The sequence below is a fragment of the Pleurodeles waltl genome, chromosome 11 (genome assembly GCF_031143425.1).
Source record: "Pleurodeles waltl isolate 20211129_DDA chromosome 11, aPleWal1.hap1.20221129, whole genome shotgun sequence".
NCBI lineage: Eukaryota > Metazoa > Chordata > Amphibia > Caudata > Salamandridae > Pleurodeles > Pleurodeles waltl.
In genome coordinates, this window is record NC_090450.1 from 1659197 (window position 1) to 1674243 (window position 15047).

General features: G+C 45.7%; 1 protein-coding gene and 1 long non-coding RNA gene across 3 annotated transcripts in view; one reads left to right on the forward strand and one right to left on the reverse strand.

The window, feature by feature from the left end:
* LOC138265200 (probable cation-transporting ATPase 13A4) overlaps window positions 1-15047 on the forward strand; it is a 249446-nt gene that overhangs the window by 107320 nt on the left and 127079 nt on the right. For both annotated transcript variants that reach the window (XR_011199310.1, XM_069212745.1), the window contains exons 8-9: window positions 4115-4249; window positions 9385-9457. Coding sequence is in view for 1 of the 2 variants with exons in the window: in XM_069212745.1 (XP_069068846.1) it covers window positions 4115-4249; window positions 9385-9457 (208 nt within the window). In the remaining variant the exon portion in view is untranslated. The remainder of the gene's footprint in view (window positions 1-4114; window positions 4250-9384; window positions 9458-15047) is intronic.
* The window catches only part of LOC138265201 (uncharacterized), a 101474-nt gene that overhangs the window by 76668 nt on the left and 9759 nt on the right, over window positions 1-15047 (reverse strand). The window lies entirely within an intron of this gene.

The following is a 15047-nucleotide window of genomic DNA, read 5'->3' on the forward strand; positions in this document are numbered from 1 at the left end:
CATGGAGGTTGAAGAGGGTTGGATCTCCATTAGGGTGAGGAGTGGTGGAGCTCCATGGAGGATGGGGCTGCATCCCCGTGGAAGGTGAGGAAAGGTAGATCTCAATGGGGCGACGAGGGGTGGATCTCTATGGGTGTGAGAAGGGGCGGATCTCCATGTGGTGAATGGGGTAGCGAGGAGAGGTGAATCTCCATGGGGTGGGGAGAGGTGGATCTCCATGGGGGTGAGGATGGGTGGATCGCCATGGGGGTGAGGATGGGTAGATCTCTAGGGAGGGTGAACAGGGGTGGATCTCCATGCAAGGTGAGGAGCGGTGGATCTTCAGAGAGGGTGAGGGTGGTGGTGCTCCCTGGGGTGAGGAGATGTGGATCTCCATGGACGGTGAGGAGATGTGGATCTCCATGGACGGTGAGGAGGGGTGGATCTCCATGGACGGTGAGGAGGGGTGGATCTCCATGGACGGTGAGGCGGGGTGGATCTCCATGGACGGTAAGGTGAGGGGTGGATCACCATGGAGGGTGAGGGGTGGATCTCCATGAAGGGGTGGATCTCCATGGAGGGTGAGGGTGGTGGTGCTCCCTGATGTGAGGAGTGGTGGGTCTCCATGGAGGGTGAGGGGGTGGATCTCCATGCTCAAGGACTGCTGTGGGTTATGCATGTTGAGAAGGGGTGTTGGTGCAATGGGTCCTTGAGTCCTCCAGTTAAACCCATATTGACAAACCCCATATTGTGCCTTAAGTGGAGCCATAAAACTGTTCAGTGTTCACAAATATACATAAGCAGGTAGGTGGGGGAGGAAATTACCTGAGAGAGGGAGTATGCTGATGGGTGGGAGGGGCGAGGTTGTTTGAGTGGATAGGAACTTGTCACTGCAGCACACGTTTCATTTGTGATCCAAAAACGATAGCTATCACACAACCACTTTGGATGTGACACAAATAGAGATAGAAAACATGTTTATGTAGTGCCTCTCTTTGGCATTCCACCTTTTTCTAAGCACCCTACTTAGTTGTATATGAAAGTCTATATATTAGTGGGTGAGTAAACCTACTGAAGATAGAACTGGCAACCTGTAAATCCCAGTCCATCTGTCATGCTTCCAGTGTGGATAAAATTCTTGGCATGTGCAGCCACACCACAGTCTGTGAACCACTGTCCAGAACAGGATTGCTAGAAATTGGGTTGTTGGTTGATTAGGGTGTGAAGCTAGGCCCCGCCCACCCAGGAGCAAGACTGGGCGTGCCAACTCTTCCTTCAATAAAGATAAGGCCAGCCCCGCTTTCCTCGCTTCATCCCTCCATCCATCCATCCATCCATCCACTGCCTCCCCTTCTCTCATGTCCCTCTCTGGTCGCTGTCTCTCTACCTCCCTTCCCCCTCCTCTCTCTCTCTCTCTCTCCTCCCTTCTTCCCCCCCCTCTCCCTCTCTCTACCACTCTCTCTCTCTCTCTCTCTCTCTCCCCCTCCCCATCTCTCTATCATCTTTCCTTCCCCCTTTCTCTTTCTCCCTCTCTCTCTACCCTCTCTCTCTCTCTCTCTCTCCGCATAACCCCTGTTTCTCCCTCTCTCTCTCTCTGTCTCTTTCTTTCCCGCTCTGGTCACTGTCTCTCATCTCTCTACCTCCCTCCTTCTCTAATCTTTTTCTTAGTACTTTCTAAATAACAGGATGGTGATAGGATGGCGATTCTGCTTGTTGAAGTTCAGGTAAGTTCACGGTATCTGTAGAAGATCACAGGATTTGGACTGGACATCACTCTCTTAAACCCGCAATTTGAGACTATTTTGGTCTTTGGTCGGTGGCTCCCTAGTCTATCAAACGGGCGAAGTATTTCTACTACCTTAAGATAAATGGATAATGCAGGTAGATGATTTATGGACGGGCTGCAGCGCCACCTTTGTTGAGCTTTCAAGTTATCATAATCCAGGCCGGCTCCTCCATTGTAGCGGAGGAGCATCTCCTCAGCTCATGAAATACCCCCAGAAAACCCCAGAGATGAAAAATAAAATGGTAATAAAGTGAAGTTATTACTATTGTTCTTTGTCAACCCATCCTGAACCGACTGTCAGGATGGGTGGGCCTGCTCAGCAGGCAGCAGGGAGGAGTGGCGGGCAGAGCTGCCTGTGCACTAGTGTATAGTGTGCATGTCAGTTTGATTTTTTTTATTTTTATGAAGAGTTTGGAATCGGGAAATTTCCCTCCCTCATGGAGCGGGACAAGTAATTATCATCTTATCGCTTTGTTGGATGTTAAAGGAAAACTTTTTGCAAGATTGTTATGTGACAGCTTATCACAATGGGCAACTGATTTCAACTTAAGTCCGATGAAGCAATCTGAATTTGCAATCTGGATTTAAGTAAGGATGCTCACCTGTTGATATTATCATTGCACTAAAATTATTGGTTGACCAAACCTTGGAAAGAAACCTTAATTTGTATGCATGCTAAATCTACTATTCATCAGCATTCAACAAAATTAATTGACAAGAACTCTGGGAGAAATTGTCCAATTATAGAATCATTGCCACCATTTTACATTTTTAAATATCACTGCATGACCAAACTTTGACCAAAAATGTCTTGTCACCAAAGTTAGTGATGCTCTTCTTATGGTGTACATTGCGGATCTATCAACATTGCTAATTTCTCCTGAGGGATTGGCCCCCAAGGTAGGAGGCAAACCCATAAGTTATTTGCCATATGCCGACAATAATATTTTATTTTCATTGACCCCATGAGGACTCCAAACACAGTTATGGAATTTCCAACAATTCAATATTGAAAATGACTTAAAAGTCAATCCCAGTCAAACAAAGGTAGTGATCTTTGGGAAAGCCCGGAATCATGTCAAACTCAAAATTGACAGCGACATTCTGGAAGAAGTGCCAATATGACACTATTTGGGCCTAACTGTTGACAACAAATTAAAATGGTTAATTCATCTTTTCAACTTCAAAGGCCTGGACAGTGCCACGTGCAGTCAAATAACGTATGAGAGTTCATGGAGGACACGAGGTCTGTCTGTCTCTCAGTGGTGGAAACAAAACTAGCACCTACCTTACTGTCAGATGCAATAGGTCTGAAAAAAACATTAACGATCTGGATAAAATTTATGTAAAAGAGCTCAGATCTTTATTGAATCTTCTTTCGTCGATTCCCTGTTGTATAATGCGGCTGGAACTATCTTGATTTCATTACCTGTTGGCTGCTCATCAGCGATGGTGAATCACTACCGTCACAAACCAAGACTCACAGAGTTTGGATTTACAATGAGGTAACAAACCATCAAGACTTTTCCCCTGCGCTGAATTCGGCATCTGGTAATAAAGTAATCATTGAAAACAATTTACCATTATCGGTGGATCTCATAAAATTGCCCCATTTGGAGCAGAAGAGGTTGATGAGACCAACTCTCTGGACATCAAAGAGCTGCGGACTTGTTGACATTACAGAAATATAGATATGATCTTTATACAACAGCGTCCTACCCTAGAGTAAGACAAGGATATTCAGCCTCTAATTTGCATTCATACATGTGTTTGTTTGTTGTTGTTATAGATACCTCAAATTGAGGGGTCTTGGAACACCAGCTGTTTACCCTCTAAGGCCTGTCCCCTGCGTAATTATACACAGATGTCAATTCAGCATTTTATTTGTTTGTGTCCTAGTTTACTAGACATGTGGAAGAAATACTAATTGTAGATCAATCTAAGAGGCTGTGACCTGTTTTTCTTAAAGAGATTAGCAATTCATTAACTCATTTATTTAGATTGTTTACTGTCGTCTTAAGGAAGTGTGATTGAAATGCACTTCTGGGGGAATATTTGAACATGTATTTGTTATTTTAATGGATTATTATGATTATTTTAATATTTGTTATACAGTAAAGACCTTCGTTCATCCATTTAATACTGCCTCTATTGACCTCTTTCAGTGTAAGGATGCCCTCTTGACATGTTTGTGACTTGTGAACAATGTGCTGTTGCTGCAGAGTGCTGGAGTTTACTGTTGGGAGGTCCCACTGGTGCCTGTACTGAGGCCAGACTGTGTGGTACATCAGCACCGGGGGTCAAGACCACAGGCCTTTCCCTCAATCACTCCCTTGTGTGTCTCAACAGGTGCTGAATCCATTCTACATCTTCCAGCTCTTCAGTGTGTGCCTGTGGTTTGCTGAGGAGTACAATGAATATGCCATCGCCATCATCCTGATGTCCCTCATCTCCATCGCTTTGTCCATATATGACCTGCGGCAGGTAGGTGTCAATAGAAGCCCATTCGGCTGCTCAAACCTTCTCTTCATTCTGTTATGAACATTGCAGTACAGCACAATAATAATTTTTCTACCAAGCGCTATGGATTTACAAGTGCTGCCAAGATTTGGGGAGATCTAGGTACCTATGGATTTACAAGTGATTCAAAGGCCTTAGGGATGCCTAGGTTTCTACGGATTTACAAGTTACTCCAAGGTTTTTGGGAGGTCTAGATATATATGGTTTTACAAGTGATTCCAAGGTTTAGCGATGCCTAGTTATCTATAGATTTACCAGTCTCTCAAGCTTTAGGGATGCCTATGTATCTATGGACTTACAAGTTACTCCAAGGTTTATGGTGCCTAGGTATCTATGGATTTACTAGTGCTGCCATGGTTTAGGGACACCTAGGTATCTATAGATGTACACATGTAACCTAGGTATGGGGATGACTATGTAGCTATGGATTTACAATACTTCCAAGGTTTAGGGATGCCTAGGTACCTATGGAATCACAAGTATCTCCAAGGTTTAGGGATGCCTAGGTATCTATGAATTTACAAGTGCTGGCAAGTTTTAGGAATACCTAGGTATCTATGAATTTACAAGTGCCACCATGGTTTACAGATCGATTTACAAGTGCTGACAAGGTTTAGGGATACCTAGGTATCTATGGATTTACAAGTGTCCTCAAGGTTATGGGATGCTTAGGTATCTATGGATTTACAAGTGCCCCCAACCTTTAGGAATGCTTAGGTATCTATAGGTTTACATGTGCCAACAAGGTTTCGGAATGCCCAGGTATCTTTGGATTTTTAAAAGTTCAGCCAAGGTTTAGGGATGCCTAGGTATCTATAGAATATATAAGTGATTCCAAGATTAGGGATGCCTAGGTATATGTGGATTTACAGGTGCCTCCAAGATTTAGGGATTCCCAGGTATCCAAGGATTTAAAAGTGATTCCAAGGTTTAGGGATGCCTAGGTATCTATGGATTTGCAAGTGATGCAAAGGTTTAGGGATGCATATGCATCTATGGATCTACAAGTGCTTCAAAGGTTTAGGGATGCCTAGGTATCTATAGATTTACATGTGATTCCAAGGAATAAGGATGGGTAGGTATCTATGGATTTACAAGTGCCACCAATGTTTAGAAATGCCTAGGTATCTAGGGAATTACAAGTGTCCCCAAGGTTTAGGGATGCCTTATTACCTATGGATTTACAAGTGATTCCAAGGTTTTAAGGATTGCCTAGGTATCTATGGACTTACAAGTGATTTCAAGGTTTAGGGATACCTAGGTATGTATGGATTTACAAGTGTCACAAATGTTTAGGGATGCCTAGGTATCTATGGATTTACAAATGTCCCCAGTGTTTAGGGATGCCTAGGTATCTATAGATTTACGACTCTTGCCAAGGTTTAGGGATGCCTACTTACTTATGGATTTACAAGTGTCTCAAAGGTTTAGGGATTCCTAGGTCTCTGTGGCTTTACAGTGATTCCAAGTTTAGGGATGTCTACGTAGCTATGGATTTACAAGTGCACCCACAGTTTAAAGATGTGTAGGTTTTTATGGATTTACAATAGCAGTCAAGGTTCACGGATGCCTTGGTATCTATGGATTTACGAGTCTCGCCAAGGGTTAGGGATGCCCAGGTACTTAAGGATTTACAAGTGCGACCAAGGCTCAGAGATGCCTAGGTATCTATTGATTTACAAGTGATTCAAAGGTTTAGGGATGCCTAGGAATCTATTGATTGAGAAGTGCCTCTAAGGTTTAGGGGTGCCTTGGTATCCATTGATTTACAAGTGCTTTCAAGGTTTGGGGATGCCTAATTAGCTATGGATTTATAAGTCTCTCCAAGGTTAAGGGATGCCTAGGTATCCTTGGATTTACAAGTGCTGCCAAGGTTTTAGGATGCCTAGATGTCTATGGATTTACATGTGATTTCAAGGTGTAGGGCTGCCTAGATATCTATAGATTTACAAGTGCTTCCAAAGTTTAGGGATGCCTAGGTATCTATGGATTTACAAGTGCTTCCAATGTTTAGGGATGCCTAGAAATCTATGGATTTACAAGTGATTCCAGGGTTTAGAGATGCCTGGGTATCTATGGATTTACAAGTGATTCCAGGGTTTAGGGATGCCTAGGTATCTAGGGATTTAGAAGTGCCATCAAGGCTTAGGGGTGCCTAGGTATTGAAGCAGTTTTACATGAGGATATTTGTGCCTGTTGGAGCTGTAGCTCTCACTTGCTGGAACTTGCACTGAAGCCTGCTCCACTCACTCCTTGATCTCCCTTTGATTTCACTATTGACTGTTTCCGGTGTTGACCTCTGGGCATCTCAAGCCATCTTGGCGCCCTAGATGTTACACATGTTTGCCCCAGCTTTTTATGACCCTACCCAATGTTCCGCCCTTTAATAGATTCCTGAGTGGATCCCAAAGGGTGGCCTGCGAATGAAAACCGCCTTCATGGCACGGACATAGTATTCTTTGGTGAACCAAGTATGCTGACACCAGAACCAGGGAAATAGGGTTCCCTAGGCACCTGAAATATAAATGTATCTCTCCACCAAACATAGTGCTGCTTCGCTGCCATGGCACCCTTGCTACTCCATGGCTTGATTGGCTGGTCTCTCAAAGGCTACTACTCTTTATGCACCCTGCCGCCACATGAAAGAGACCAAAGTTGTCAGGTCTCCCCATAACACTTTCATCGGATGAGTCCCATGTGAGGCAGTCACTCTGGCGATGCGTGTGTGGCATTGATGTGTTATGTGCAGGGCCACTGGAATTATACGTTTGTGTGTCTGCGGCGTTTTTTGCAAAATTATAGGTTTGCCTCATTTGCCAATTAATCAATCATCTGCATATCTGCAGATTTTAGCAAAAACAATTTTGTTTCTAGCTCATACAATTCAAAAGTTGCTAAAAACGTAGCGACACTTGTGACCGCACAGTGGAAGGCTTTTTGCAAAGTTTGACCGGTCCTCTCTCTGTTGGCTGTTGCTATACTTAGGCATTAAACTAGTACTAATGAGGTGCAACCTAGGGGCAGACAATGTTAACAAGTGTAAAAATGATAACATAATGAAGTAATACTATCACAACATGTGCCTCATTATTCTGCATAATTTGCCATTTCTTTCTGCTTTATGTAGTCTACCCTGCTGCATAATTTTTCATCCCTCCCCAGCCACATAATTCCAGTGACCCTGGTTACGCAATACTCTAGGTGACGATTACTAAAAGAGGGACCTGTCCAATAACCCACCCTTGTGGTCCTAAGATCTCATGCAATGCATAAGTAAGATACATTTATATGGAATGCATTTCAGGTGAATCAGTTACATAGTACGGATATGTCCTGAAAATGTTTTCTCTGATTGAGCCCCTGGGCACCTCAGTTTCACTCCTTCCTTCCTGAAACCAAGCAGATTCAGGAAGCTCTGGTGGGGAAAAGGTGGGCGTTTCAAGGGTCCACCCTGAGATTGTTCTCTCTTGATCTTCGGAAATGCAGGGAAGCTAAAGCAGAGCACAGGCTCCGAGTGCGGAAGAAAGCTCAGAAGGTGAGAGCGAATCTAGGGCCCGTGACTACAGGATGCTCGATGCACCATCAAGAAGTCCTTGAAGTGGCTGAACAACGAGCCGCCAATCAGGACCTTGCAAAAGCCAAAGTGGGAGAGACTGTATCCAGGAAAGACAGGCCTGGGTCTTCCCCAGGACCTTCTGATGCAGGCCGCAGCTTTCACAACATATGGGTAACAGGGTTCAAGTGCAATGTCTGTCCCCGGAAGCACCTGTTCATTGTGCCCCCTTCCTACTGGTACATCAATCACACGAAGGGTGAAGGGAGGACGCTTGCAATCAGTCTAACCACTGGCGTTCGGGGCAAGACTGATTTGCATGTGGCTGGGCCCAACCTCCTATGGCATGGTGAGCAAAAGAGCGATGGCTTGGAATGCTACCCACAGCAATTGCCAGTGGTTTGGCAAATTGCAAGCATTCCTTCCATCACCTTTCTGTGTTTGATGGACACCATGAGTGGGAAGGCTATGTCCAGATGTGAGTACCTTGCTCACTGTACCGTTAGAACCAAGCTATACCTCACTGATGAGCCGTAATCGGAGCCAAAGCGCTCTTGGGTTGCTTGGGTTCTGGTCAAGGAGGACCTGGCCTTGGCAGTTCAGCCTGAACTGTTCCCACCGGAGGAGGGTCAAGGCTGATTTTCATATGTGAGTCCAATCTGAAATGGCACAGTTACTAAAAGAATGATGGGCTGGAATCCTACCCTGAGCAATTGACAATGGTTCGACTTATTGCAAGAATTCCTCCCATGACCTTATGTGTGTTTGGTATACACCCTTTCTACTGGTACCCAACTTTAGACGTCAACAGGTGGGTATTAGGACCAATAATAACCACCTTCAAGTGAAGGTGGTCGAGTTGTCCCAGACCTTGTGCCGAGAGGGAGAGTTGCCTTCTGTGCCGCATGGCTACAGCATGAAATAGGGGCCTCTTGCATGACAGTGTACGTAAACCCTAAGAGTGGATGGTCTGAGCCAGGATCTGAACATAGATTTTAAAAATAATTTGACACGGGGCTGACTGTTAACGTAACACACGTATAAAACAACAAGAATAGTGCGGTGAAAGGGCCCCTACCTCTGGACTCGATGTGGGAAAGCATGGTCACCAGGCTAGAGCACAGCCTCCGGGTACCATCTGGAAGAGGTATGGCTGGGGGCGCGGTATGATTGACAGTGTCAAAGGCTGCTGATAGATGCAATAAACTGGGGGTCCTGCTGTTGCCGTTGACTGCAAGGAGGGCGATGTCCATCACCCAGCAACAGCCCGCCTGCCCTTGCCAAGTAACGGGACAGGTCCCTTTATAGCTTAAGTTTGAGGACCGCCCTCTGAATGAGGATGTCGCAGGTTGAATGTTTGCTAAAGGGTGTAACTTGACCATGTGACACAGCCATAATCTCTGCTTCCTAACAAGGGGTGTACACCAAAGGTAAGTTTGGGAAGCACTTGAAACATTTGGGTTTGCGGATCTTGTTAGACCATCAGTTTACATTGATTCACATGTGATGTATGAACTGGTAACTTTATCCTACAAATGTCTTACAGCAATCAGTGAAACTTCACAACTTGGTCAAATCCCACAACAAAGTCATCGTCACAGTGTGCAAAAAAGATGGAGGTGAGAAACCCTGTATGTGTCATGTCCTTAATGCTCAATGGCTGTGAGTCAATGTGGTAACAGAACATTCAACTTTGTGGCTCATGAAAGGAATACATAACAGTCAGACTGAATAACAGTCAGTGTGTTCATTTCTCACCCTCTAAATCTATCTTTTTAACCATTTATTCTATGACATTCAAAATACATGTGGCTCACCAACACATTACTAAGAGCACCTGCACTGAATAACACACACTTACGCAGGCATTACTGAAGAGCAAATGTCAAATTTCATGTTTATTACCTTAACCCAGCATAACTGGGGTGAGAAAATGGTGTTTACTGTGCTTAATTCATATACTCTGCTAATAATTACTCTGCTTTGGGATTTTATCACAACACGTTGTATTAACCCTTCATATTCTGGTTCCAATTAAATACAAATTTTATAAGTGCTAAAGTTAACAAAATAGCATGGTATAAACTAGAGGTCTGTAAACGTTTCTCTGATAATAAAACTCCTTGTGGGTTGCCAAACCTTGGCAACGGCCCCGCCCTTTGACCATATGCAGAGGTTGTTGGCCGCAGTGCCTTGCATGCAACCAGGCCCTTCTCTCACACCATGCGGGCGGTCAACACCTCGCCATGCGTGTCTGAAGGCTGTGCACAGAAGGCCTGGCCTCCGCTGAGGCCTTGCACAAAACCCCACAGGAACCCCCATTGCTACGCCATGCATGGCCTTCACGATTGCTTTTCGCATCCCACAGGAGCCATGGGATTTTACTGGTTCCTGTGGGACTCCAGTGGGGAGTAAAGGGGCCCACACCAACTCTCACAAGAAGCAGCACTACCTAAAAGGGACCCTTAACAAGGTCTAGTTGGTCAGGGTACCATACCCTGCCCCCTTTCACCTTTTTTGAAAAAAACAAAAAAAGTCACTGAGAACTGCATTGGAGGGCCCAACATTATTGTTCAGTTTGGGGCCATCCCCTCACAGTGGGCGGTACCATTTGACTCCTGTGGGAGCAAGATGGCCAACGGGAGAAAGGCCCTCACAATAATTCAAATCACACTCATTTTCTTTTTAAATGTGCAGTACTTCTGGAGTCCCACAGGATCAACAGTCAATATTTCAATACATTTTGAACCTTAACTTCTGGAAAAACTACTAAACAGATTGACTCCTAGTCACAAAGCGAAAGTTTTCCAAGTGAAGGTCTAGCTTTCTGCCATATTTGGTATGATTTTGTTCAGCTGTTTTTTTTGTATCATTGTCTAATTTTTCATATGAACGTGGTGGGGGGGGGGGATGCCTTTATTTAAGGGGCCATCCCCCTGGCCGATTTCATAAAGGGGGAGGGGCTGCGTGGCACACCTCCGGGCCAATTTCGGCCCTAGGGACTCATTCTTGCGATGCCCGGCTGATTTCATAAAAGTTGAGGGAGGGGGCTGCACACCCCCTTTCCTGAGCCCCTGGCAGCATTATTAATTAAATAGGCACTGGGGGAAGGGGCCCCCAGGACCAATATTGACCCGGGGAGTCGGGCTGTACGCCCACTCCCACCTTTTAATATGCAGTGGGTGCCTGGATGGGCTCCTGGGCACTCACCATTTAGTGGCTGGGCTCCATGAGATGGGGTCACCGTGGGACGGGCCCAATATTAGCCTTAGGAGAGGGTCTGCATGCCCCACTTCCCATTTATGTGAGGTTTGCTGAATGCATGAAGTTGACTGTTACAGGACATCATAGTTAGGTTCACAGTTTACACACACAACCACAGAAATTCAACAATTACAGTTAGTTATTTTAAGTAACTACAACTCATTCCCTAAAGTAACTATAATTTGCACCTTCACCATGCACTGCCACTTACCCCACATAATACATCACTCATGACATATTGTAATAACAATTACATCATTAATATTATTACTGCAATATTTGCAATAAAATTATTGTTGAGAAAACTGTTGATGGCGGGGATCGAGTTATAGCTACCTTAGGGTACATGTTACAGTTACTTGAAATAACTCTATAAATATATATAAATATTCACAAAATAAACAAAAGTTAAAAGGATGTTACAGTTAAGGGAATATGTCAGTTAAAACCTATCTGTAGGAGGCTGGACTGGCTTGTAGTGAGTACCAAGGGGTACTTGCACCTTGCACCAGGCCCAGTTATCCCTTATTAGTGTATAGGGTGTCTAGCAGCTTAGGCTGATAGATAATGGTAGCTTAGCAGAGCAGCTTAGGCTGAACTAGGAGACGTGTGAAGCTACTACAGTACCACTTAGTGTCATATGCACAATATCATAAGAAAACACAATACACAGTTATACTAAAAATAAAGGTACTTTATTTTTATGACAATATGCCAAAGTATCTTAGAGTGTACCCTCAGTGAGAGGATAGGAAATATACACAAGATATATATACACAATAGCAAAAATATGCAGTATAGTCTTAGAAAACAGTGCAAACAATGTATAGTTACAATAGGATGCAATGGGGAAACATAGGGATAGGGGCAACACAAACCATATACTCCAAAAGTGGAATGCGAACCACGAATGGACCCCAAACCTATGTGACCTTGTAGAGGGTCGCTGGGACTATTAGAAAATAGTGAGAGTTAGAAAAATAACCCTCCCCAAGACCCTGAAAAGTGAGTGCAAAGTGCACTAAAGTTCCCCTAAGGACAAAATAGTCGTGTTAGAGGGAAAATGCAAGGAAAACACAAATCAGCAATGCAACAACGATGGATTCCTGACTGAGGGTACCTGTGGAACAAGGGGACCAAGTCCAAAAGTCACAAGCAACTCGGAGATGGGCAGATGCCCAAGAAATGCCAGCGGTTGGTGCAAAGAAGCTCTTACTAGGCTGAAGAACTGTGAATACTGCAGGAACGACAAGGGCTAGAGACTTCCCCTTTGGAGGATGGATCCCCCACGCCTTGGAGAGTTGTGCAGAAGTGTTTTCCCGCCGGATGGACGCCAACAAGCCTTGCTACACGCAAATCGTGCGTTTGGCGTTTTTGGACGCTGCTGGGGCCCAGGAGGGACCAGGAGGTCGCAAATTGGACCTGCAGAGAGAGGGGACGTCGAGCAAGACAAAGAGCTCTCACTGAAGCAGGTAGCACCCGGAGAAGTGCCAGAAACAGGCACTACGAGGATGCGTGAAACGGTGCTCGCCGAAGTTGCACAAAGGAGTCCCACGTCGCCGGAAACCAACTTAGAAAGTCGTGCAATGCAGGTTAGAGTGCCGTGGACCCAGGCTTGGCTGTGCACGAAGGATTTCCGCCGGAAGTGCACAGGGGCCGGAGTAGCTTGCAAAGTCGCGGTTCCCAGCAATGCAGCCCAGCGAGGTGAGGCAAGGACTTACCTCCACCAAACTTGGGCTGAAGAGTCACTGGACTGTGGGGGTCACTTGGACGGTGTCGCTGGATTCGAGGGACCTCACTCGTCGTGCTGAGAGGAGACCCAAGGGACCGGTAATGCAGCTTTTTGGTGCCTGCGGTTGCAGGGGGAAGATTCCGTCGACCCACGGGAGATTTCTTCGGAGCTTCTGGTGCAGAGAGGAGGCAGACTACCCCCACAGCATGCACAAGCAGGAAAACAGTCGAGAAGGCGGCAGGATCAGCGTTACAGAGTTGCAGTAGTCGTCTTTGCTACTATGTTGCAGGTTTGCAGGCTTCCAGCGCGGTCAGCGGTCGATTCCTTATCAGAAGGTGAAGAGGGAGATGCAGAGGAACTCGGCTGAGCTCATGCATTCATTATCTAAAGTTTCCCCAGAGACAGAGACCCTAAATAGCCAGAAAAGAGGGTTTGGCTACCTAGGAGAGAGGAAAGGCTACTAACACCTGAAGGAGCCTATCAGCAGGAGTCTCTGACGTCACCTGGTGGCACTGGCCACTCAGAGCAGTCCAGTGTGCCAGCAGCACCTCTGTTTCCAAGATGGCAGAGGTCTGGAGCACACTGGAGGAGCTCTGGACACCTCCCAGGGGAGGTGCAGGTCAGGGGAGTGGTCACTCCCCTTTCCTTTGTCCAGTTTCGCGCCAGAGCAGGGGCTAAGGGGTCCCTGAACCGGTGTAGACTGGCTTATGCAGAATTGGGCACATCTGTGCCCAACAAAGCATTTCCAGAGGCTGGGGGAGGCTACTCCTCCCCTGCCTTCACACCATTTTCCAAAGGGAGAGGGTGTCACACCCTCTCTCAGAGGAAGTTCTTTGTTCTGCCATCCTGGGCCAGGCCTGGCTGGACCCCAGGAGGGCAGCTGCCTGTCTGAGGGGTTGGCAGCAGCAGCAGCTGCAGTGAAACCCCAGGAAGGGCAGTCTGGCAGTACCAGGGTCTGTGCTACAGACCACTGGGATCATGGAATTGTACCAACAATGCCAGGATGGCATAGATGGGGCAATTCCATGATCATAGACATGTTACATGGCCATATTCGGAGTTACCATGGTGAAGCTACATATAGGTAGTGACCTATATGTAGTGCACGCGTGTAATGGTGTCCCCGCACTCACAAAGTTCAGTGAATTGGCTCTGAACAATGTGGGGGCACCTTGGCTAGTGCCAGGGTGCCCTCACACTAAGTAACTTTGCACCTAACCTTTACCAGGTAAAGGTTAGACATATAGGTGACTTATAAGTTACTTAAGTGCAGTGCAAAATGGCTGTGAAATAACGTGGACGTTATTACACTCAGGCTGCAGTGGCAGGCCTGTGTAAGAATTGTCAGAGCTCCCTATGGGTGGCAAAAGAAATGCTGCAGCCCATAGGGATCTCCTGGAACCCCAATACCCTGGGTACCTCAGTACCATATACTAGGAAATTATAAGGGTGTTCCAGTAAGCCAATGTAAATTGGTAAAAATGGTCACTAGCCTGTCAGTGACAATTTGGAAGTAATGAGAGAGCATAACCACTGAGGTTCTGGTTAGCAGAGCCTCAGTGAGACAGTTAGGCACCACACAGGGAACATATACATGCACACCTATGAGCACTGGGGCCCTGTGTGACAGGGTCCCAGTGACACATACATATAGGCCACAAACCTATGAGCACTGGGGTCCTGACCAGCAGGATCCCAGTGACACATAACAACCATACTGAAAACATAGTGTTTTCACTATGAGCACTGAGGCCTGGCTATCAGGATCCCAGTGAGACAGTGAAAACAGTGACAAACATCCTGACATACACTCACAAACAGGCCAAAAGTGGGGGTAACAAGGCTAGAAAGAGGCTACCTTCTCACACTATCATTTTAAACAAACAAAACCACAAAAATTCTCCAGTTTTATTTATGTGATGTAACTAGATCACGTGCCATGAAGTAAGTATAACTAGCGCTCCACGTGCAGTGTTGTCATCTGTGATGTCATTTCAGATGCTGGAGTGATGCGTTCAATAATGTTTAGAACATGTCATGAGTGATGTCATATGAGCAGTAAAGTAGCTGGGCACGGAGAGTGGTGAGGTGTAGATAATTCACAACAAGAGGTATAGTTACCAGTGACTATCTTCTGAATTTCAGTAGTTTTGTTCATTTAAAAGTATGTTTTAACTGCCCTTTTCATCTAATTATAACACCGACGTAATCTT